Genomic DNA, 26,252 nt, shown 5'->3' with positions numbered 1-26,252 from the left:
AAGACTTGAAATTGGACGATAAATATAATTTCTCAACTAAATACTAATCGATCGAATTACACAAAAAAAGGTATTTACAAAAACGAAATAGATCAGTAGATTTTGTACGGATTTATTATCATATAATGAAATAGTTATAATTGTATATAATTCTAAATTAGATACTGTTACTTTACATAATTCATCTGGTGATTCAAAATAACATGGACCTCTACTTATGTACAGATACAGTGCAATGTATATGCAATAATAATTAATAAACGATTTATATTACAATATCGGTCAACTAAACGTTGACTCTACTCAACATACAAAGATACAAACTTCCTGTATACATACACACGACCCATAAAATTTATTTTTTTTTTTCAATTACTCTGTGTCGTGTCCTTAAAGAGTGTCCGTAATATACAAGCGATCAATGTTTCTATGTTTTGTAAAGTAAAACTAATATTGTACAACTTTGGAGGAATGTTGTGATGGCATAGCACCAACTTCACTATGAATCAATTAGTCAAACTGCAATGGCACTTTACAAATTAAATAATGTGTCTATTATATATATATTTATATATATATAATTTTTTCTTCATGTAAAACCTACCCAATAACGTAGTAACAATAACAACGGTGGATCGAGCTCTTTAGTTCATCCACTTGCGGCAGTTAGGCGCGCCACATGCGCATGCTATCTTGTGCTGGTCATCTTCAATATCGAATTTGTAATCATATGCCAGCTATAAAAGATAATGTTACATACATTTTTTTAACGTTAATCGCGATGTGATAATGTATCAAATCAAAAGATTACGTACCTCCTCGCCACGTGAGATTCTTCGCTTTGCAAAGATTATGATTCTAAGATCACGTTCGACCTCAACGATTTCAGCGACACAATTCGGGTTACAAGAGTGATTGATATACCTTGCGAGACCTCCACATAACGTTGCATCGACCACTCTTTCTTCGTCCAAGCGAAACATATAAATACCACGATTCTGTAATAAGTATGTTTCTAAAATTCCTTCTACCATTCAATGCAAATTATGAAGGGATATAGTAATGTAGACATCGACAAGTCAATTCTGTATCTTTAACCCATTTCTATATAATATACATATGGAATCGGATAAAGTGTAACATACACTAGAAAAACAGTTGAAGAAACGCTAAAGATGTCTCGATTCATTTTACATTGTTTAGTATAGTGTTTTTTTAATGAATATATACAATTATAAACGGAATAGAAACGTACCCTCGCTTCATACTGCTTTTCTCTGGTTTCGGCCAATTCAGTACGAATAATTTCCCCAATGTACTCAATGACCATTGTGTGTTTCTCCAGATCACGTGCAGCATATAATCCCAGGCCTTGAATTTTCGAGCGTGCCAGATATACATTGTTCCTCCATTCTTGCTTCATTTTTTTGTACTGGGAACTTTTAGAATGAACAAATTGCTTTGAATAGGGGCACGCCACTTCGCCTGCGACTGTTGCGGTCGGAACGAAGGCTGCTCGGGCCGAAGAGCCTGTGCGTTGCGTGTGCGGCCTCTTCCAAGGAAGCTGATTTCGTAAACGTGCTTCCGTTCTCGCGCTGCCGGTAGGATTGATTGCTAATGGTAATTCTAACAAGGGATTTCGGCCGTATTTAAATCTGTAATCGGTGAGAGTTTCAATGCCTGGAAGACTTTCAAGAACACGGACGACCGCTGGTTCGGTCAGTCCGAAGAGATCCTCGCCGGAAACATAACGCGGAAATAATTGGACACTGTTCGTGGATCTTCGCAGTTCAGCGAGAGGTTCAAGGATTCTGCTCCAAACAGCGCGAGGGGTAGCGTCCCGCAACTCAACATCTTCTTGTAAAGGTTCTTGCACTAGGACGCGAAATTCAGGTCGACCAGAAACGTCGTGGATGGAACACACATATCGGCAGCGTTTGTTCGGCCGTCTCATACTCCAATAAAATCTAACGATCTTGTATCCGACAGGGTATATGTAATTTGGTGTGTGGAAGTTGGCGAGCTGGTGTGGAAGTAACTGTCCGACGCTTAAAAATATCAGACTTCCAACTCTCAGCAAGTGATTGTGTTCCGAATGATGCATCACAGCAGCGACTTGTCTATTTTCGTCACGATTAACGTACACTCTTCTATACACGGAAAGCGTGGTCAGTTCATTATCTTTTTCGTTCTTTTGCACATGCTGAGAGCAATAGGTACTCTAAAAATAATATTCAATAATCGTGAACTTTATGCTTTTTTCAAAAGTGGTATAAAATTTATACTTGTGCGACTATTTTTACCTTATTCTTATAAAAAACACAGCCATCTTTAACAGCGCAGCCAAGGTGGTACACGTTGGTGCAGCGCATTTTAAAACATTTTACGGTAGCTCCCGGTTTCTCGCAAACAATACAATTTAATACAAGACTATGTTGCAAAGCGGTATCGAGATTCATCAAGGCACCATTTACAGTTTCATACACATTTTCCGACCAAAGGGCACAATTCAAATGCACCCATTTGTCGACGTCAAAATTAAGTAATCTAGCGGGACCATCGGCTGTACCATCACCTTGACTGTGACAAAACATGCATCGTCGACTATCTTCTGCTTTAGCAGGTACTACAGTTACCCCCATACGGAAAAGCATCTATAAGAAAGAATAATATTTTATTCATATAGATAAATATATATCTTTATTTTATATTACACTAAAAAGCATGTTTAAATTTTTATTTTTAAATATCTCTATTCGTACCTCCGTGATTTCCTTATCGGTTGGTTTTTTGTACTTCGTTGGAGGTTGCATTAAACCAATAGACCACGTTTTGTACCGTAAACCTCTCCATACTTTTGTAGGTGGTTGTGGCTCAGTCGATTCTGTTGTCAATTCTTCCACGACCGAATGTTTCTTTGGTCGTTTCTCTTCTATTATTTCTTCTTTCGTATCGGATATATCCTGATCTTCCTTCTCCGTTTTTATCTTAATTTCGGATTCCTTCTGTGTCTGTTCGACTTCCATACTTTCAACATGATCGACTGGCTGTTTGACCACATATTTTTTCCCTTTTTTAAAATCATCATCCAATACCTTAGTATCTATTTTATTATGACATAGATGGTCTACTATAGTTGCAGCCTAATGAAAAATATATTAGATCATTATCCATAAACTTGCATTTATATTGTTAAATAATTTGAATGATTTGACTAAATAGATTATAATAATTTAACATGTAACACAGGTACCTTATCTTGGGTATTCGAAGGTGTTCTATGCATAAGGGCAAACTGCATGTAACAGGCTGCTGAACAAAAACATAACTCATCGCCGGGCTCAGCTTCTTCCTTACTTAAGAATGGTAAATCGGATACTTTCTTTCTTATTAAGCTATTCAATATCACAACATCACAATGACGACAGAATTTGGCGGCGCCGTTCAAAATACTTTGTATATCAATTGGAGCTGAAAATTTAGACATGCATTATGATAACACCCACCCACTTACAACAAATAAATAAATAAATAAATAAATAAATAAAAATTTTTCTTAGTAATTTTTATTGCATTAAAATAATACACACCTCCCTCTTTACCATCTTTTCCCTTGATTCTATAAAGACCTAATTTCTGACTAGGGGGAGTAGTAGTACGTTCTACTATCTGGTAACCAGTGGGAGGAGCTATGTTTAAGATATTAGCCAAATCTTTAAGTACTCCCATTATGTCGTCCGCAGCCTGACTATTTAAAGTCAATGTAACTGTTACGTTGCCATCTCTTAAAGGTATTGGAGGTGATTTTCCAAGCCTATATAAATAATAAATATTAATAAAAATATTCTCAAGCAATATACAAATGAATGAAAATATATAAATCATACATTGCGTACCGTGGTATGCCTAAATTTTCTTTATCCTGTTTGGCGATGTCTTTGCCAACGTACGTCGGTTTTAACCTAATTGGTATCGGAGAGATTAAAGGTATAACGGGCGACACTCGTTTCAGCCAATCCGATTCCTCATCCGATTCTTCTTCGATCAACCTCAAACCTGGGAACCGGTGTATAAATTCCGGAATAACACATTCGGGTGATGATGAACTAACTATCGTGTCGGGGGAATCGACATCGCGGTTCATTGACAGGGAATTCTCCTTTTTATCGTCGGCTAAAAATTCAATATTCATATTAGTATCGATTACTCTTTTTTACATCCGCAGTAAGATAAATCACAGTAAATTAGAAATTGAATGGGCTCAGAAGACTCGTTAATTGTTATAAGTTTCTAGGTCTATTTTTTCTTTCAATTTGATATAAACGCTTACAATCGTCCAATTTAAGAGGTGGAAATTCTTGATCGTAAAATCCCCTCTGCGTAGAAACAGGTTGTTGCGGTGGTAAGGGTTCCAATTCACCGAATGGTTGAGTGTTGTAGTGATCAGATACACCCGGTAATGTAGCAGATCCGTATGAACCAACTAAGTCTCCTGTTCTGGTGTTGTAATCCTTCTGACTACCGATTTTTGTCAGGTCTCCCGAACCAAAGATAGGACACACGCCGTAATTTCTGCCTAGAAGTGGTTCTAATACTGCCATTGGCTGAAGTTGCCGCAATTGTGCCATTAAATTGTCAATGAACGTGTCATAATCCTCATCTAAACGGGACACTTTCCTAGCACGCTTTTTCTGAGGTGCTGCCGTGGCGTCCTTCCCCTGGCTTTGCTTTCGTTTCTGTTGATATTGTCGCCTTTTCAATTTCTTGAGATCTGCGAGGAAAACAGTATATTCGTTTAAGTTAATTATGATTTCATTTGTATAGAAAAATAAAAGATTATTGAAGATACTCATTATACTAACATTATTTAAAAATTTGTTGAACTTGCACTTTTCAGAAGAATTATTAAAGAGAGAACTAATTCTTTAAAACTTTCTTGCATAACAGTATTAATACTAAAATTACATCAATCTATATTAAACACGTATGTAGAACGAACAAAATATATATCTTAAATTTCTAATTTATATTTTAAGTTTTTTACTTATACATTGCTACACGTATATTGCATACCAGTTTTGTCGTCAATCGGTCCATCGATAAGCTCCTCTTTGGCAGTAAGAAAGTCTTTGGTATCGGTTAATTGGGTAGGTGTACCGCTAGATAGAACTTCATCAAGAACTTCCTTTTTGACTTCCACTAAAGGCACTGTGTGTTGTGCATTTGCACCCTGTGACGCCTGGGCTTGGTGGCCCACCGTGTGAGACACCGTATGAGGCACTGATGGCGGTATTGTGTTTGCGTGTGGGGGTTGTTGCTGGGTTGAGACAATGGGTTTCGGGGTAACTGGTATCTGGGGTTGAGTCTGTGCTTGTGTTTGCTGTGGTGGCTGCGCGGTCGTGACAGTTGTCAACGGTTGTTGAGTCGCTTGGACAGTACTCGATACCTGCGTCGTGGACTGAATATTTTTACAAGCCATTGTAGTAATTACCGGTTTAGTTTGTTGTACCACTCGTGACACAGTTATAGGAGTTGATACACACTGTTGTTGAATCGGAACAGTATTATTAACAACGGTATCACTCACTGGCTTGGCTGATGGTTGTGTAATAATGCTTGGTGGTTCTTGCTTTATGGGGGCTGTTGTTTCCGAAGCTTTTGTTGTAAGCGGCGGTGGTACTTGCTTAGTTACCGTCACTGTTGGTTGTTGGTTCGCTTGAGTCAAAACAGGGGTAGTTTTGGTGGGTTGCGTAGTTATTTGTTGTTTTGGAAATGTTTCAGTTATACGTTGTTGAGATAAAACTGGTGCAGAGGTTGTCAATGGCGGAGGTGGTTTCGGTGGCTCTTCTTTGGTCGGTGGACTTTGCACCTTTAGGGGTGTCACTGATTGTGACAAGAATGATGTTTCCCTGTTCAGTACTTGCTTATTACTGGTGGTCTTAGGTGCTGGTATTTCATTCAATAGCGGTGGTAAAACAGAGAATGGAGTGGGTGGCACTGGTCTTGCTAATTGCGCTTCCAGAGATGGTACCAGAGGTAAACTGGGACCTTGTGAAGAACCTGAGCACAAGGTGGTCGTTGCACATGCAGTATTCTGTAGCAATTGTTTCAACAATACATTCTGGGACTCCTCCATTCTATGCGAACCAGTAGTGCTTTTGGTTAACTCCAATTCGGACCTAGTAGTTGATGGCTTTTCAAGTGCCGATTGCAGTTTGCAGTTAGATTCTTCTGTCTCCTTCTTCGACGGTGTACTCTGCGCCAGTTTTTCAAGGTCACTAGTTTTACTATCCACCAGCAAATGACTGATTGACTTGCACTGAGGTTGACAATGCAAAAGAGTAGGTGTTTGAGACAAAGTTGACTGAAGTATGCTGGTAGTGACGTTAATGCTGTTGGTACTTGCAGTGACTATAGGAGGTACGATAGTTCTAACGCACTGCATGGACGTTGTAACAGTCGTCGACGTGGCATTTACGACCACGCGAGAAGGTGCCGAAGAACAGCCTGAACTTACTTGTAAGATTGCCTGGAGACTTTGTGTTCGTTGCACAGAAGTCGCCATCACTGAGCTCAACAGATTACTTGCTTGCGTGGGAGCAGTGTTCGTTCGGTGACCAGCGATCGAAGGTTTGGCAGAATTTGTACCAGCTAACATCGCATTTAACATTGCATTTGACGTAATTGAAATACCTGAATTTGTTGGCGGCCTAGAGGTGATCACAGATGACGTTTGTAGGGACAAACTACTACTACTAGCTTGTGACTGTACTCCGCTGGAAGTGACTCGTAAAAATGGTTCTGAAGGGGTAACCTTAGACAAAGTAGAAACAACACTTACTGTAGAATTTGTACTTTCCTTTGTATGCGGGGTATAACTAGTCGTCGTAGTTTCTAGTTCAGGTTTGGTAGTAATTGCAGAATGAGAAGTGACTATAGAGGTCTGTAGTCGTACATTGGTGCTGTTATGAAGATTATTTACAGAGTTTGGCGAGGATGTGCTGGTTGTAGACAGTATGTTCCCTACTTTTGGCCCTGAGATCGCTGAGGACACCATAGTAACGATAGCGGTTTGATTTACAGCTGTACAATTTTGTGAATGATTTGTCTGTAGAGACGAAAGTAATGTTCTTAGCTGATGCGACACATTGGCAACATTCGACGTAAGTTCTGTAGGTTTTGACAGTGGAGAAAGATGAGGTACTGTCGTTGTGCATTTCTGCAACTGCGCTATGGTACTCACAACCAAAGGAGCACTCTGATGTGGGATTGGCGAGCTCTTCTTAGGTGCAGGTTCCACAGGAGGTGAACTTGTTTTCTGTACCTTTGATCCTTTATTCTCATTTGACAGAAGATGTTCATTGTCTGAATGTTCTTGCTCCAGATCCATTAAAGAATCTTGGAGAATATTCAGAGGCAAGGTATCCAAAGGAGTTGGTAATTCATACATCATACTTGATTTTCTAGATCTATCATCTTGAAGAATTTCACTGTTAGCCATTTCTGGTTTAGAGGATATGATGTTATGTAGCATGTCTAATATATCATCAGATGACTCATCCATTATACTTTTTTCTTCATTGAGGCAATGCTGTACATAAGATTTACTGGTTTCAATTTCTGTACACAATTCATTGTGTTTTTTTTCTTTCTGAGCAATATTTAAATTAGTATTCTCTGAAACACTGGTTTCCATTTCTTTCGATTTAATGTTTATTCTTTGAACTTCAGTGGTGGTCAAATTTTCTTCTTTATTTTCATTTTCGACTGGTTCTGAATCATTTTCTAAAATATTTACCAATGATAAGTCATCTGTAACTGGTGATATCCTTTTCAATGAAGAAGCAGTATCTGTCTTGCTCTCTATATGAGAATTCTCTCTACTTATAGTGTTTTCTGCAGGATTATGAATTGCTTCGAGCATACTCTCCAATTCATCTGTAGTGTTCAAAGGATCATTTTTTTTATCATCAGATGAAGTAAGTTCTTGATTTGCAGCTATGCTTGTGGCAATGCTTCCACTTAAAGTATCCATACTAGATTCCTCTGTCTTCTTTGTTGCATGATCAGCTTCATCTTTGTCATTTTTTACTTTCACACTTTTATCTAAAATTTCTAATTGATTTTCTTTTGCCAAAGTAATCGAGTTATTTCCATTCTCTTTCTTAGGAAGATCAGGTATGGACATTTTTGGTGTTGACAGTGTAACAGATGTTGGCTGCACGCTTAAAACCAATTTTGCAGGATTACTTGTGTCTATTGTATTTGTGGTGGTATTTTGCACAAAACTTGTAAATTCATTTTGTACATTAGGCACTGACGACACAGTTCTTTCCGAACATGTAACTTGAGGTTTAGGAATTTCCATATTTGGGGAACTGATTTTGGATAACGATTCTGTTTTCACCACACTTTGCTGCGAGCTAACTACAATATTTTCTAAAGCTGTTTGACTAAGTTTAGCAGCAATTTTTGCATCCGCCACGATACTCGCCATTGTTGATGGTAATTGTTTTTGATTATTGAAAGAAGGTGATACCGTCTCCTTCGTTATACTTAAGGTTGTAAAAATCGGAGTTGACTTATTAGCTGTATCTGTCGCTACCAATATACTGCTGGACGTGGTAACAGTATTAGCATTATCAGTACTAATACTTGTACTTGTAGAAGTTGACAATGAAACAGTGGATCTGCATGTAGATGAGACACTAATGTTAGAGTGATGTATACTTGATGGTGGAATTTGATTGTAAAGAACTTTGTCAGAAAACATGAATGATGTGGGACTTCTGTTTGGCTTTGATTCTTTTTGTGTTTTTGATTGATCTTCACTAGTATTTTCGGAGACAGTATTTTCTCTCGATGCTTCAGAAACACTAATGGTATCTGTTTTTTCGATTTCTTCCGCACATGATTCTTTGGACAAATTATCTTCAGGTGATTTTGTACTAGGATCAATAATTACTACTTCGGATTCGCTAACAAAAGACATCATGAGGTCTTGCTCTGGCGATTGGTCCATATAAGATCCAGGTGATGGGTCTACACGAAGTTCTTCCTGGTCAGGTGATTCTGGAGTATCTGTAACCGCCACTAGCCTCTTCCCAGATTGTAGAGTCCTTACTATGTCCAATCTCAGCCCTCTTTTATTTCTCGTATGGGTGGGCACTAAATCTTCGTCGCTTAACATTGGTTCATCCGTTTGAGATTCGGGATTTTCAATTTCTAATATTTGCACTAAATCATGTCCTTGACTACTTTCATTAACTAAAGCATGGCAAAGAGAATCATTGCTATCTGCTGATAAGTCCACGACCATTCCGGATTCGAAAAGTACGTACTCCTCTTGGATATCACCTTCTAGTGTCCCTGATATTACATCGAGTTCTGAATCTCCGAATTGGTCTATAACAGTAATATCATCACTATCTCGTTGTGCCGTTGAACTCAAAGTCACTTCCGTATTCACAATAGTTTTATCGTCGTCATAATCAGTGGTGTCAGGTATCGGTTCCATTTTGTTGCTAGGGCTACCTAATGTTAAAGGCCCATTGTCAGACAATGAAGTGGTTTGCTTCATTTCTATACTCGTTGGTGGAGTTTGTGGCGGTGTATGAGAGTCATCGTCAAAATCGTTATAGTCTGCACATACCAAAGAATTAATCTTTGATTGTGGTATGCCAGTTTTCCTATGAACAACTACAGATGTATTTGGTTTTTCATCCATATTTAAAAGATGTGATTCAGAGGTTTTTCCTTTGCTAGTTTCTGCTTTTGTAGACCACATGGGAGATCCACCTCTTAATCCAAGCTTAATATATCCAAATCGTCCAAAAGGCAACGGATTTAATGGATTGTGTGGGTTTCCTCCACCTCTACTCGCATGATCTGTTGTAGATGTCTGTTCCTGCGGAATAGATGGCTGTTGATGTTGATGTGATTGTTGCAATTGTTGTTGCTGATCGCTTGGTACTGTGTGATTACTTGAAGTTTGAGCCGTGTAAGAGCCATGTGGTGTATGCGGTGTATGCGGAGTATGTGGTGTTCTTGGTGTTCCTGGATTTTCTACACTTTGCGGTCGATCTGGCATTGCTGGACTATTTCCAGTAGATTGTCTTCTTTGCATTTGCATGGGTGAACCACCAACCATAGGACTACGTGGCATCGGCGAACTGGGTGGTTGAGACGTTGGAGGATGATGCGCATTATTTAATTGATGTTGAAGCATGGGAGAAGTTGAAGGATGATTTCGTGACATCGGACTTGGTGGTTGGTATTGCGATATCATTGGTGAATTAGGTGGATGTGAATGAATTCTTGTGTTCATAGGACTAGGAGGTTGTGAAGTTTGACTCAGTTGTTGCTGTAACATAGGTGATCCCATAGTTTGTTGAACCATGGGGCTACGAGGCATGGGAGAATTTGGAGGTTGCCCATAATTCTGTTGTATTTGTTGATGAAGTTGAGGACTTGGAGAGTTAGCAGGTTGAGATACCATTGGAGAACTTGGTGGTTTTTGCATCGTATGTTGTTGTTGCTGCTGCTGCTGTTGCTGCATTTGTAGAAATTGTTGTCTCTGCTGTTGAACTATTTGCTGTTGTTGTTGTTGTTGCAACAATTGTTGTCTCTGTTGCGCCATTTGCAATGTACGTTGAGTAATCGCATTTTGCCCATCTTGAAGAATTGTAGTAGTTTCATGTTGTTGTTGAATAATCTGTTGTCTTTGAAGCATCTGTTGATGTTGCTGATTCATCAAAGATTGCTGATTGGGTTGTGGACTTCCAAGTGGAGAACGTTGTCCATACACAATTCCTCCTTGCAGTTGCATCCTTGGCCTTTGACCAGGTTCGACGGCTGGCGGACGGACAAAACGTTGAGAGAGACCATGAACTCTAACTCCCTGATCTCCGATGATTTGTTGCGTATTTCGTGTATCTGGAGTAAAAGCACCTGGACTAGTTGCAAGTCTACCACTGATAATCGCACGATGCTGCGGAGATGTCATACGAGTTGCTGAGGGACCACACATTCCTGGTGATGGCATAGCGCCAGGACTAAAAGGGCTTTCTTCATTTTGTGAATGTGGAGTACCAATCCTAGGAGATTGTTGCATATTATGAGGCGACATCGTTCCTGGATTCCCCGACTGTGGATTACCAGGACTGTGTTGTAATAAGGGTGTATTAGGGCTATGTTGGATGATAGGAGTTGCCGGTGAATGCTGAATCATATTTGTTGGGACGTTCCCAGGACCTGGGCTTTGAGAAACGAGCGCAGCAGGGCTATGCATTGGTGAATGTTGGGAAGGAGACATCAAAGGTGAACATGGTTCACTGCTTTGTTGTTGAGGTTGCCTTTGTTGCTGTTTACTCTGGTACTCCTGTATCAGCATGCCATGTTGTCGAGTTTGCTTGCGACTTGCATCTAGATGCTTCTGTAATATCGCTTGCTCACTGGAAATGCGTTGTAGTTCGGCCGCGTCATTCTCTGCCAATTCATTCCCGGACTTTCGTAACTGTCGCTGTTTGCTATTGAGGGACTGTAAAATCAGGATAGTTTAACTGTAGCATGTCTGCATCATTTAAAGTGCTACAAAAACGAAAACGCCGCAACATAAAAACATTCTATCCTTACTTTTCGTATTTTACGCAGCTTTTGTACCTCAGTTTCGTAATACTTCAACTGCTGTGTCAACACTTGATGCTGATGGTTTAGCCATTGCTCGTACTGTACTTGTATTTGTCGGTCCTGTTCATTCACAATATTCTCCGGTGGAGTAGGCGGGGCAGGAATCTGAGAGATATTAAACGTGGTAACCCTCGCTGCAACAGATAAAAAATTGTATTATTCTTTTTATATTGAAATCGTGTTATCTATACATATCTTCAAGTACATATTCATGATACTTACGTTCCGGTGGTGTCTGGGTTGCAATTGGCTGCCTAGGCACTTGGGCGGCTAATTTCGTCGCATCCGGTACTGTCTGCTGCCAACTGGTACCTGGAGCGGATGGTGGGCTTGATGTACAAGGTGGCCTAATTACAGGAACTCCTCCAGGTACTGATGTAATTCCTTGTGGAGGAGAAGCAAGGGGTGCAGAACCCAAAACATCTGCTTTAAATTGTTCAAACTCACTGTCACTTAGAAGCGGTCCTCCGGACGTGGTACTATCACTTTGCTGCGGTTGCTGCTGCTGTTGTTGTTGCTGCTGCTGCTGCTGTTGTTGCTGCTGTTGCTGCTGCTGCTGCTGTTGTTGCTTTTCTTGTTCTCGTTTTTCTTGTTCCAACAATTCCTCCAATAATAGTGGTTGTTCCTGTGAACACCACTACTGACAGCTTATCGAATCTCCAACCAGTTAATGGAATATTATGGAAATATATGTGTTTCAATGGATTAAAACAGTGACATGTAATTATAGAAATTCTAAATATGTATGCTATAATGTTACATAGTGAGTAATTATATACTAAAACAAGGCACACTGGTTATCCCAACAAATGAAAAGGAATATAAACATGCAATTATTTTACATCTACAGCAATTCTTATTAATATAAATATTACTTAGAAGTAATTATAATATAAAAATATAAACAAAAAATCTTAAATGTAATTAAGCAAATATCAATAGTACACATAATTTCATGAAGCCTAATATTTTGCTATTTAAAACATACATGCACACATAAAAATGCAACATATTTTATTGCTAGTGTATATAATTATGTAAAAACTTGAATATAATTTATTATAATTTTGATTTCTTAGTTTATTAGATTTTGTAATAAAAAAATTATAAATTCTTTATTTTTATAAAATTTATTTTACTGCTGCATAGGGTAAATTTATGTTACTATTGTCAGTACAATGCATACAAAACATATTTTGGTGATAATAAAAATATGTTTAACAATAAGAGATATATTTTTTCAAATCAAATTTATTCGATAATTTATAATTAATTCTTGGTTAATGGATGTTAAGTCATTTTAACCCAAACAAAATACATTTTAAGAATAGTATATGACAGAGTTTAAAAATAAAGTCATAATTTTATTGAAAATGTTATAAATATAATTGGAAAATTGAAAAATATTACATTAGGTAGTGAATATTTTTTACGATATTAAAAGATAATCGTTATCAATAAATAAAATGAGAGAAAATGCTTCTAATGTACAAGAAAAATATAATTTTGGTCACAATTTTTAATATTTCGCATAATAAAGCTTCTATTACAAATTAATATGAACTAACATCCACTCTTTGAGGAACAGTATCATTTTCATTTTCAAGTGATATAAGGAGGAAAACAAAAATAGTGCAAAAATATTGAAAATAATCTAAATTTTTTAATCTTAGTATCATTGCAGGTGATATTTTGTGCTGAATGCGGTAAAGTCCCCAAGTCTTGCTCACCTGCAGAAGCAAGGGTCTTCGGTGAGGGTGAGGTGTCATTGCGGGCGTACCAGTATGTACCACAGGGGCCATTGGTGGACCCGCCACCGGTACTGGGTGCCCTATATGGATTGGGGGCCGCGTCATACCCCGCCCACCTGGACACAGCCCCATCTAGACATGCACCAACACCAATGCATTGCAAACACCCAGGCGAAAACACCATTTTACCAGCCAATACTTTTATATTAAATAAATTACTTGCCTACGTCCTACGTTCATAACAAATTCGAGATCTCCTGTTCTCGCTCGTTATTAAACTTAACAAAACTCGACACTTTATAGTACACAATTACATTAAAATTCAAAATGCTACAAAATTACAGAATTAACAATAATTATCTGACGTTGCAAACATAATGTCTGCGCGGTCATATGTTGACTCGTATTTAATTATATACGGTATATCAATAGACGTGTTATAGAAGATGTATTGTGTATAGAAATAGTTGGAACGGATGTCAGAAAGATACAAGAATTTGTATGTAACAAATTAAAATTGTTATATTTAATGTTTATCACAAAGGTGAAGAACGTTTTTAATAATTCGTGTTATGTTTTCCGTGAAGCGATCATTGCTTATCAGATTGCGAGATATTTAGTATTCTCGTGGTTAGAAGAAAGTGTTATTAGATATAATTGCATAAAAAATACTCAAAATTAAAGCGATGCAAAAACATCAGAACATCAAGAGTATGTGTAACATATACCAACCTGTATAGGTCCAGGATAAGGGGGTGGTGGTCCAGGATATGGCGGCGGAGGTGGTGGCGGAGGTGGCGCAAGAGGCATACGAGGACCAATCATATGATTTACAGCAACCACTCTACCAGCCACATTTGGTACACCTGCTACTCTCATACTAAGACGCTGTTGTTGCGATACTGCAATAACAAAATTTAATTGGAATCAAATAGTGTTAAGATAAATTACTTAAAATTTAGTACAATTGTACGATTATAAGCATTTTAATAGCATACATACCTTGGATATGTGTTTGTGGTATTCTCTGAGGATGTCCAGGGAACGTGGACGGATAACTGACTGTGACGGTATTAGTTGATGTAACAACGCCAACTGCTCCATCAGTCGAAAGCAAGCGAGTTCCTGGAGGCATAGGTCTGCCCATTGCCGCAGCTTGTTGCACGTGCTGATGCATTTGTTGTTGTACAACAACAGCTTGAGCATGTGATTGAGGCATAATCGTGGATGGTTGCTGTGGTGTTTGTGATGTTGCGGTAATAGGTGTTACTGTTTGTGCTTGTGTTGGAGCATTAGACGTCTCTGTCGGCGTTTGTACAGTAGTTGTCGTACACGTGTCACTTATGTCAGTGTGCACCGCACTCGTTGCGCCTAATTCTGTCGATTTTCGCTCCTCGTCCTTAACCTCCTTCTTTTGTTTTTCGTCCTTCGTCTCTACCTCAACTTGCTCTAAATCTAAATCAAGTATATTTGTTTTCTCACCACCGGTTATGTTGTCTAATTCGGGATCTGCATATTCCAAAATATTAAAATCTGCTCCCATTTCAGCTGTAATAAAATAAAGAATTTTAATTTGTGCTTATACTCTGCATTAAGCAATTAAGAAATAATAAAAACTGCAGAGTAAATTTCACTTACCAAGCAGTTCATCATCATCATCGCCTAGGTCTCCTAATATTGCACTCACACCCTCGACCTCTACCATCGGTGCTCCCTCTTGTTCTAATTTCTCAAGTTCTGCAGTAACATTATCAGGAATCTCCGATGGCTCAGACGGACTAACAGTAGCTTCACTAACCGTTGTTGGTATCAGAGGTGCCCTTATACCAACCCCTTGACCTAATATTCTGATTCCTTGATTTAAGTTATCCTGAGGTGTTCGCACTATACGTTGCGCTATATTTTGTCCTTGATTGGGATCTACAAGTATAACATTTATTACTGTAATATGCAGTTGTATAGATATAATATAGCAAAATGTAAGATATACACGTACCTGGAAACCTTTGTTGCTGTAAGACGTCATAAGGTTCTGTAATCGAATTTCTCGTTGCTGGCATTCGTGTTTGTAAAGCCTGATTTGCTTGAAAATGCTGTTGAGGTATTGTTGCAGTTACTTGTGGTCTTTGCAAGAGCATTCTAGTTCGCGGATCTATATTCTGTATCCTGGCATCTACATTTGCCGCTACAGGATGTCTTGAATTTATTCCTAAGTACATATTAAGTAGCACCCATAAAATAAAACAGGTAAAAAATACTTTCCAAATATAATAAGAAACAAAATGAAAAACGCAAATATTACCAATTTGATTTCTTATCAAAACATTTGGTTGAATGGGCATCCTAGGTCTAACAATACCAGGTGGAAGAGGATGCCTGAAAGTTCCTTCACCGGTACTACTTGCTACTTGAGAATGTTGTGGAATTTGTACATGACTCGTATCGAATTGTTGTTGATTATTTTCCGTATTATTTTGACCGTCTAGAAAGTAATACAAATATATGTAAAATTTATATTTTAATATAAACAAAATACTTTTACCTCTATTATATAATATACCTTGATTCCATGTAGTGCTCACAGGTTCCATTTTTTTACTAAACTGTTGTCTTTGTAAAAGATCACGTAATTGTCTGTTGACTTCTGGTTGTTGATTGAACACTTCAGGCTGTTGCGAATCTTGTCGAGATTCTGGCCTTGGTGAGGAATAATTTGGAGCAGGAGAAGGGGTAGGAGGTTGACTACTGTATGGATCAGGTGTACGAGATGGTGCATATACATGAGTAGAAGGACGAGTAGTAGGAGCATTAAACATAGGCCGCGGTGTACCTGGTGGCTGAGAAAAGACATCGCTTCTTGGGGATGTGGAATATGATGGTGTGCCACTGATCTGTGATCTGGGTGTTTGAGAACCTTGAGAATAAGCTTCAGTACTGTCAAAACGTTGAAAATGATCCTGGGATTGTGAAGAAGCTGGAGACTGTGGGAAATCATGAGGAGATTGTGGTGCTTGTGGAGAAAATGGGGAAGCTGGTTGTGTAAAATTATTTGGCATCCCTGGTCTAACCACAGTCCCAACTGGACGCGTCATTGTTACACAAGGCTGGGTGGGTAAACGTGGTATGCCCTGATGAGAGCTTTGAGGTGCTAAACCTCGTGTAACTTTTACAGGAGGAGTCGCAAATGTATTGCGTGATCCGGGAGATGGTGAAGCTAGTGGTCCCATATGATTTCCATCCTATAAAATAATTTATAAGTAATATTTATTAAAATATGCATTAATTTTTGTATTATTCGTAATTATAAATTAAAATTTTACTTGTGATGTGGAGACTTGTAGTTGTGTTGTTAATCCTGTAGGATTGTCAGCATTTATTTGAGTGGTATTATCCTCACTTATTTGTCTATGAACTCTAGTAATAGCTATTGGAAAAATATTCGGAAATTAAAAAAAGGTTAAACTGGATTGCAATATATAAATATATATGACTTAATACTACAGACCATGCACACGTTGTTCATGAATAACTTGTTGCTGCATCTGTGCTTGCTGTTGTCGTAATGCTTGTAATTGTTTCCATTGACGTTCTTGTTCTGCTTCTCTACTGGAACGATCTCTATTGGAAAGTCTCTCTTGTTCCTGCCAAAAACAATTTTATTAGGTCTAAAGAATTAATTATAACAGAAGATCATTATATCCTTGCAGTCCTTATTATTAAAATATATAATATGAATTATTCAGCAGTAGTAATAAATTTTTATTTCCCAAATGCTCAATTATTTGATTATAATGAAATAATTAAAGAATATAATGATCCGTTTTTGTTTAAGCAATATAAAATGTATACAATAAGGCAAATTGACAATCAGCCAAAGTGTATTTTAAGTTTAACATTCAAATAAAGTAATGGCATATTACTAAATTAATATAATTAGCAAAATCTTAATATTTCTGTATGTGCAACACAGTTATAATAACCAGCCACCATCTAGAATAAATATTATTTAATCAAAAGTTCATATAAAAAAAAATCTTTTTTTGTCTTTTTTTTTTTTACCACACAGAACACCCATAAACATTTATCTTAGATTAATTTATAGTAGTTTTCATGCACTGCATCACTGAATACAGAAAAGTATGTTTTGTACTATTAATGGTACAAGATTACTTTTTCTGGTGCATACCAAATAAAAATAAAATAAAAACAAAATTTGTTATGTTTATAATAAAAAATCATATGTAATTGAAATCATAAGTAATACTTTGAGTATACTGTTAGTAGCTAAAAATTTAGAGTTGTGTTATTAAACATTAATAAATAATAATTAACTATATAATCATAACATTATATAAAAAACGATAAGTACAACAACTTGTACTACTAAAAGTATAAGCGTCTGAAAATATAAAAAGCAATAGACGTTAGTAAAAGTAACTATAACATTGTTGTACATGGGATATAACATACTACATTGCCACAAATATCTACCAATAATTTGTAACACAAATCATAAGAAGCAATATACTTATGTGGATAAATAGATAGGAAAATATATTTGTATAATATATTCGAGGACTAATAAGGAGTGGGGAAAAAAGAAACAAAAATGTGCTACCAGTTGTCTTCAACATGCCATTTACATTGTAACAATGTATGCAAAATAAAATATTTACAGTACTACAGTCTAGCATAATATATTTAATAAAAAATTTGTATATATAGTGAAAAGTGTCTGATCAATCAAACTAAATAATATTGAACAAATGTAATACATCTTAATAGATGCAAAGGCAACATGAGATCACATGATTCATTGCACAAAACCAATGTTCCAAAACACTATTTATTATATGAATAAAGCATTAATGATATAGAATATTCTAAATATTGAGTGTTTCAGATCTTTGGTAGGAGTAATTGAAGTATCATTGGAACTGTTGCATAACACAATAATTCTAATGTCTCTGTTCTAAAAACGAATAAGGGATACTAAATGTCGATCAGACACGTGGCACAAGGCAAGACACTAGAGGCACAGAATAGGTGGCTCACCATAGCCGGGGACTGTACAGGTACAGTGTGAATAATTGCAGTGGGTGGCGGATCGTAGTGCTCCTGGCTGAGGGAAGGAAGGGTGCGCATGATTTCAGATGGGGTGAGCACTCTAATCTGGTGGTCTACCGAGGATAATTGGCGAACAGGACCTACCCCCACCATAACGTTGGTAGTGGGGGATGCCTGAGAAATGCTCAGACTGTTAGCGATAGTACTGGTACTGATCGTAATGTGAGCAGGTGTAGGACGTTGCTGGGATGGTGACGTTTGATGCTGCCCTTCACCGGCGCCCGTGTTGCAGTAAGAAGAAGCAGTTGCTGATGTGCAAGGCGTGGCTGGCGACTGAGCTACTCTAGCCTGGCTACCGGATATCTCTTGGTGCGCCAGGCTGTTAATGGAATTAATAGAATTCACAGAACTGGGTCTGGGTGAAGAAGAAGGGGTCGTGGATGTTGGAGAAGGACTTGGGGAAGTAGATGTTAGCTGCTTCGGCGGTCCCTGCACCGCACACACCTCCGCATGATGATTACTGCTAACTGTTGACACTGTCACTCCTGTTGACGACACAGTCATTCCATTCTTTTCCTGTGTCTTTTCACTGCCCACTGAGGTCAAAAGTCCAATCTGCCTTTGGTTGGAGGCCATAGCTACTACTGGAGAAACTTGAGCTGATGTCATAGTTGTGACAGGTTTGGTGATGATGGTAGGTGCACTTGTTGCAGTGACTGGGGTCGTGCTTGGTATATCCTTGGATATCTGTCGGTTCAAGGGGTGCCTCGTTCACACACTTACGTTATAGTATTCATGGCTTACATATTTCGAAAATACATCATACAAAGGCAATAGTGTAAAATTCAATTCTTCGGAGGATTCTAGGGAACTTGAGGGAACGCTATCGGGGATAAGCTAGATTTAAATCAGTATTCCTAAAGTATCAAATTAGCATCTACTCTTCTAATGAAATATGATCTGATTGAAAATATGAATATTGTTAGAAAATCAGCGATTTAAATTTAGAATGTAAGTAAAAAATATTTAATATGTGTGTAATTAGGTAATGTAATAACATTCATGATAGTGATTAACATAAAGATAAAGCAATCGCATATTATGTCCAATATAAAACAGCAAATATACTTTCATGTAACATATAATAATTTAAGGAAATGTATTAGAAGTTAATGTAACTGTTTATGAATATTTTATACTGTGGTCGGTTATGGGTTTATATTTATACATTATCAGGTTTCTCCTTTAAATAGATCATGTAAATGAAACCTCAATAGTTATAAGTACAGGTATTGGACACAAAGGACAAGCTGTTAGTTTGACCTGTGTGTTAGCACAAGACATCTTTGAAGATGAAAATGGATACGTATCACATAAAGATTCACGCTTTTCTAGCACTTATATTATCTTTATATGTACTTAGAAATTATTCCTACCTGTTGAGTCTTTTTCATACGTATTGCAGCTCTATTATCCCGTGCCTGTGTTAGGTATGGAGCTTTCTTATCACTGGAGAGAGCACGCCATTTCTTCAATATTTGTTTACATCTTTCTGACCAAGCTTAAATAATATAATTAAATATAATTAATATAGTCATTTAAATTGAGATTATATATGAAATAAAGCTACATTAATTCGTAAGAATAATAAAATAAGTAAATACCTGGATATTCTGTTTTCCACTCTGGGTGGTTAATATTTGCATAAAGTACAGAAGATATAGTTGCTCCTGGACCTAAAGCTTCATCGGCTTCCATTTTAAGATTACTTCTTTGGTTGTATGAGATTGTAGTATTGCCTGCTGATGAAGTGCCTTCATCATCAGGATTGACCCATGGACTTGCAGATTCAGAGAGAGCTGGACTAAATTGTGGACTACTATATATTATAGAAAAAGAATTAATTGAAATATCACTTTATTTTTCAATATAATGTTATATGTAAGCGTGGACGTACTTGCTATACTCCGAATGGTATGGAGACGGCGGTGGAAAACTCATTGGAGAATTTAAGTTAGACTGACCAACAGAAGGCAGTGTACCAGGTACTTGAGGTCTTGGTATAGGCATTGTTGTTTGTATACCTGCAATTATATTTATTACAATAGAAGATACATTAATTTACATTGTACTTTCTTCTGGAAAATAATTATTAAATTAATTTACCAGGATGTGGCGAAGGAGAGACAAGTGGTGTTGTAGAAGATGTAGGATGTGGAGGTTGAGCTTGAACAGGAAAAACTGATGATTCTTGAGACTCTTGAGATTCATCAGTTAATACTCCCTTGAATATTTCTTCAATATCTTTGCTATCCATATTAGGTAAACCTAATGAAGATATAATTAGTAACTTATACCATTATTAGAGAAATTAGAGAAAGTGTAATAGCTAACCTGTATCTCGAACCATTGATTCAAAATTGAAATGTGGACTGAGAATATCTGTTAACTCGTCTTTAGTTGTCCCTGGTGTATCATCTAATTCATCTAACGCTTCGCTAGCTTTAGCTAAATCTTCATCTGGTTCATTCATTATCGTATTAACAAGATCACTGTCAAGTAAGTCACCCGATATAGGTAAAATGTCACCAAGGGCTTCTGTATCACTACCTTCATCGTCCACAATTTCTTCGCGTTTTATTGGCGCTTCTGGGGGTACTTTTTCTTCTTCCTTTTCTTGCTTAGCTTTTACTTGTTCCATTGCTTTCAGTTCATCTTGAGATAATTGAATAGTATCTGCATTTCCAGATATATTTCGTTCGCTATCTGATTCACTGCTGCTTTCCAATTCTTTGTCTTTGGTTGTATCCATAAGATCTTTACCAAAGAACGCCTCTTGCATGTAGAGAGGAAAACATTCAGAAAGTTTTGTCTTTGGTTTTCTTCTCTGTGGTTTTCTGCGCGGTTTGTCATCGGTTACACCAACTGCTGAATCCGATGGTTTTTCTGGATCTCCATCTTCTTCTTTATCTTTGCGAGTGCCTCTTAGTCTGACAATAAAACCTCCGATGCCTAACTTTTGCAAGTTACGTTGACGTTTACGTCTTAAAATTGGTATGCCATTTTCAGTTGTATAAATACTAAAACCTTCTGGTGGAGGTTGATCGCCACGTGGTGTCCATACCATGCCTTCTTTGAGTACCTCTGTAGGTTCATCTTTGACATCTACTAAATCTATTTTTCCTCCATTTTCTTCTAAAGAATTATCTAAACTTCCACCAGCAACTACAGATTCTATAGTAGCCATTATGTCTGCTTCTTTATCAATCAAAGGATGCATTTTTCTTCTTTTCTTTCTTGTTTGTTGGTGTTCCGATGTCAATGACTTTATGTGATTCATACCAGCTTCAGATAAATAAACGCCATCAACCAAGTATTGTTGAGGGGAAGGTTTGTACAGTTCAGGACTGCGCGATGTTGGTGGCGGAGAACGAGAATATTTATTTGGTTGTGGTTTAGGTTGATTACATAAAAGATGTGGTGGTGGAACATCTCTTGGACGACAAAGTATACAAATATAGCCTTCTTCTGCACATTTCTCAGCTTCTGATTCACTTTTAATTGAGTCACATGAACAATGTAACCATCTTTCACATTGAATGCACTGTATTATTAGGTCTCCTTCATTGTAAGTTTCTTGACAAGATATGCAGGCAGTATGAGATGCACAAGGACCACATTGTGTATAATTTTTTTGCCAACTACTATTAAATCCTGGATCATTTGAACCACATGTTTGACAATGTGCACACCATTTACACTTCCATGTACCATGTGGTACATAATCCAATGGTGGATCCATGCAATAAATATGATAACTGATATCACAATCATCACATAAAATCAAACGACCCTCATCGTTTCTTTCACCACAACCTTCGCATACTGTACAATCAAGGCACCGCCAACCCTTTTGCAATATTACTTTAGTAACTTTGACATTAGCGCAATAAGGGTGATAACATTGACCACATTGTGCACAAGCAATTAAACACCCCTCCTGGTCAGTACCAATTGCACCACACATTACACAAATATCTTGAGTTAATACAAATTTATCTTTTGCAGAACATAATACAAGTCTATTTTCAATGCCTGGTTCATCTTCTTTTGAAAATGAGTCCGACATTGGTCTCTGAAATAATCGACAAACAATTAATCAATAGTCATATTATTATCTCCCTATAAGAGAATCATTAAGAAATAACATAAAAAGTAAATCATACCTGCAATCCTACACCAGGTACTCCAAAGATACCTCTCATTTTTGCCTTAGGACCCCTTTTTCTTCCAAATTCTGTCATCTTTTGTCGTTTTTGATATCCAAGTTTACCAATTCCTTTTGGCCGACCAATGATTCCACTTCCGAGTCCTAATCGTTTCTTTGCAATTTTAGATGCACAGAATGGTTTTCCTTTTCCAAGACCTATAGAATATAGTGCTTCCTCTGATCCCCCCTGATAATCAAATTCTGAAGAATCTCCATCACCATACAGACTTTCTTGTGATGCACTTAAACTCAAATCTCCACCATAATCATCAATATTATCTTTTCTTTTTACAAGTGCCATATTTTTGCAGTGTAGACAAACATATTCATAGTCAGGTTTAACTTCTTTACGGTGTTGGTAAGTTAATGGATCAGCCTCAGGGTCACAGGTACCATGAACAAACTTTTTACATGCACTACATTGAACCATTTCTCTATACGCGGCGGCCCGATATGCCTTTCTACAAAGAGGACACGAAAAACCTTTGTTCCTTTGTTGGTAACACGAATCACATACAGTGTAATGAGAATGCCACCGTGATGAAAGACCAGCGCCTGGAGTACGCGAACCACAGTCTGTACATACACGGCAGCACTTACACTTCCAACCATATTTAGGTATAGATGTAACAATTGGTCGTAAACAACTAGGATGATACGCTTTCTCACAACGTTCACACAACATTACTTTTGAAACATCTTCTGGTTGACGGCACACTTGACATACTCTGCAAGATACACACTGCCAGCCAGCTCGTACACCAGGTAGTAGTGCTAAACCAACACAACCACCATGATAGTGTTGGCCACAGATGGAACACATTACTAGGTTGGAAACATCTCCCATCCCACAGCACTGCATACAAGTAACATCACCATTCACTAAAATAAAATAATATATATAAATATGTACACAAGTATATATAAATATGTACACAAGTATATACAAATATTATACACAAATACAGTACATGTACAGTTAAATAAACTATAATATAACACTTACACAAAAGAGGAACTTGTCCCAAATGTTGACTACAAAAGAGGGACAAACTCTTTGTATCCTGGAAACAACTTGAAGCTGCAGCACATGGTAAATGAAAATAACGATTGCACGATGCCACCTATTTAAAAATTAAAATATAATGTATCCTGATACAAAATTAACTTAATGACTGTAAAAAAAAGGTTTAAAAAAAGAAAAAGAAAGAAAGGAAAGTAAAAAGAACACTGACTTTGCAAGGAATTCCAGCTCCATAATGAGAACAATAAGCACAACGTCTCGATGAAGCTTGTACTATTGCTGGGCTTAGCATTTCCGTTGTTAATTCTTGGGTATTGCTTGACCATACTGCACAAGATTGATGAACATAATAGTGCCCAGTTGATTCAAATAATGTTCCTATTTCCGGTTCTTCCGAATATCCTACTATGGTTAATTCTTCCACTGGTTCCGAAAAATTTGTTAGACTAGTATTCCTATAACAAAATAATCTGGTTGTTGTAATTATAAATACAGTTTTATTACTATGTGTAAAAGTAAATCTTTATTACAACTTAAATACCTGCACTTAGCTAGACTTTTTTGTCTACGACAAGTCACAGCACCAGGACCTGCTGCACGCGGACTTTTGTCTCCAGTAGATATATCAACAAGATGGTCAGTTGTTTCGTCACGATTAGTTGACTTTTCAGGGGTAAAACCTTCAGGACAAGTAAGTCTTAGCAACTCACCTTGACCTAATTGACTTCTTTCACCCAAATTACATAAAGCACATACTTTCCCTGGCCTAAAATTGAATACATTTCTTTAACAATTATTGAATTCATGGCTTTAATTAATTAATTAAAGATTAACTAAAGATAAAAAGCAAAATGTTAAATATTCTTACCATTGTTCTGGAAAATATGGTGGTTCTTCTGGTGCTGGCATGCATCTCTCAGTGTTAGATGTCTCTCCATCAGGAGTAACATCTTCACCAAGGCGAAGAGGACTTGGGGATTCCGAATGTGTATCATCATCTTTGCTTTTAGTACGGCGTGGCACACCTCTTGCATATCCAAGACTAAGATAAGGAAATTTTCCAAATATAGAAAATTATATTTATGTACTTCATTTTAATGAAATACTAACCCTTTGCCCCTAGTAGTTCCTCTTCCAAAAGGTCTACGAGTACTACCACCACGTGTAACTCCAGGTGGACGTTCTTTTCTAGGTCTACCTGGACCCCGCCTAATGTTCAAAGGTTTGCCTCCAGGAAGTGGAAATTTCTGGTACCGTAAAGGATCATGAAAAGCTTCATCTGGGGTTACTGCAAGAGAAACAAACTTTTGTGCTTCCTCTGAAATGATATATAATTTTTATAATGACATTGTTTACTGAAATTTTTTTATATTGTTATAATGAAATGTAAACTATTAATGCCATGAATGTATTAAAATATAGAAAAAACATATACTCACTATTACCAGGAGTTGTCGGTGCAGGCCCAAGCAGTTGATCTGAATTTGCTGGTGATACAGGAATTCCTGTTGTTTCTTCATCTTCGTCTTCACCATCAGAGGCTTCATCTAGTTCCATTTCTTCCTCACCCTCAAGTTTTTTTTTCGCTCTTCATCATCCATGGCACCTCTACTAGACCTGTGTTGCTATGTAATCCTATGTAAATAACACAAAAATGTATTAAAAATATGAACTAAATGATCACTGTTTACTTTTAAATTTATATTCATATCTTAATAGTACTGAAACATTATATTAAGATTTATATATTAAGATATTTTTTACAAAGTCTAATATAAAATAAGTTCCCAAAATTTCTCATATACATAAACTTATTCAATATAAAAATATATAAATGCTAAATAAAAAATTTGCAAAAATCCAATTCAATATGTAATATATTTTAAATAACTAATATTTATCAGTTTTCTTTAATAGTTATTATCAAATCAATACAGACTATATTCTATGATTAAATATGTTAATTATATACATTAAGCTCTTTTGTTATATTTAAAAATGTTAGAACTCATATAACATATTTTTAATAGAATGTTTTCTATTCACAAATTTCTTTCTCTAATAATGATAATAAACAGTTACATGTATAATATAAATAAATCACATGTATAAGTTATATACATAAAAATTAATGATATTTAACAAAACTCAATAAAAAATCATAGAAGTAAATGTGACATAACACAAAATATATAAATTAACTTTGACCTTGACTGTATCCTCAACTTTATATTTTATATTTCTATACTTTTTGAAATAAAACATCATATATTTTCATACATAAGCACTTAAAAATATAAAAAATTATTAACTAAATGTAAACTACATAGTCTCTGACTAAAAATTAGCATTTTTCTTAAAAGTAAATATACTTTTCTAAACATAACAAACAAACCTCTAAAATATTGTAAAACAGCACCAAACGGAAATTCTTTTTATCCATGAATTTTTC

At 36.8% G+C, this 26,252-nt stretch overlaps 1 protein-coding gene across 1 annotated transcript; it reads right to left on the bottom strand.

The window, feature by feature from the left end:
- Positions 1 to 333: 333 nt before the first annotated feature.
- On the bottom strand, positions 334 to 25,401 carry LOC108554884 (histone-lysine N-methyltransferase 2C). The gene is given in 35 exon segments (XM_017910295.1): positions 334 to 737; positions 816 to 998; positions 1,256 to 2,221; positions 2,304 to 2,654; positions 2,763 to 3,143; positions 3,254 to 3,471; positions 3,591 to 3,814; positions 3,897 to 4,173; positions 4,331 to 4,771; positions 5,074 to 11,539; positions 11,635 to 11,822; positions 11,911 to 12,313; positions 13,419 to 13,571; positions 14,172 to 14,341; positions 14,442 to 14,987; positions 15,078 to 15,359; positions 15,436 to 15,648; positions 15,742 to 15,921; positions 16,000 to 16,678; positions 16,760 to 16,863; positions 16,945 to 17,080; positions 19,011 to 19,253; positions 19,943 to 20,067; positions 20,171 to 20,385; positions 20,464 to 20,590; positions 20,673 to 20,834; positions 20,901 to 22,641; positions 22,733 to 23,658; positions 23,783 to 23,900; positions 24,012 to 24,255; positions 24,342 to 24,566; positions 24,669 to 24,842; positions 24,911 to 25,118; positions 25,240 to 25,381; positions 25,384 to 25,401. Coding segments are annotated over 35 exon segments (17,322 nt in total). The 3' UTR covers positions 334 to 644.
- Between the last annotated feature and the right edge of the window lie 851 nt (positions 25,402 to 26,252).

Source organism: Eufriesea mexicana, unplaced genomic scaffold (genome assembly GCF_001483705.2).
Source record: "Eufriesea mexicana isolate 0111107269 unplaced genomic scaffold, ASM148370v2 scaffold92, whole genome shotgun sequence".
In the NCBI taxonomy this organism is placed as follows: Eukaryota; Metazoa; Arthropoda; class Insecta; order Hymenoptera; family Apidae; genus Eufriesea; species Eufriesea mexicana.
Note: the sequence above shows the minus strand (reverse complement) of the source record. Positions and strands in the feature narration are given on the sequence as shown.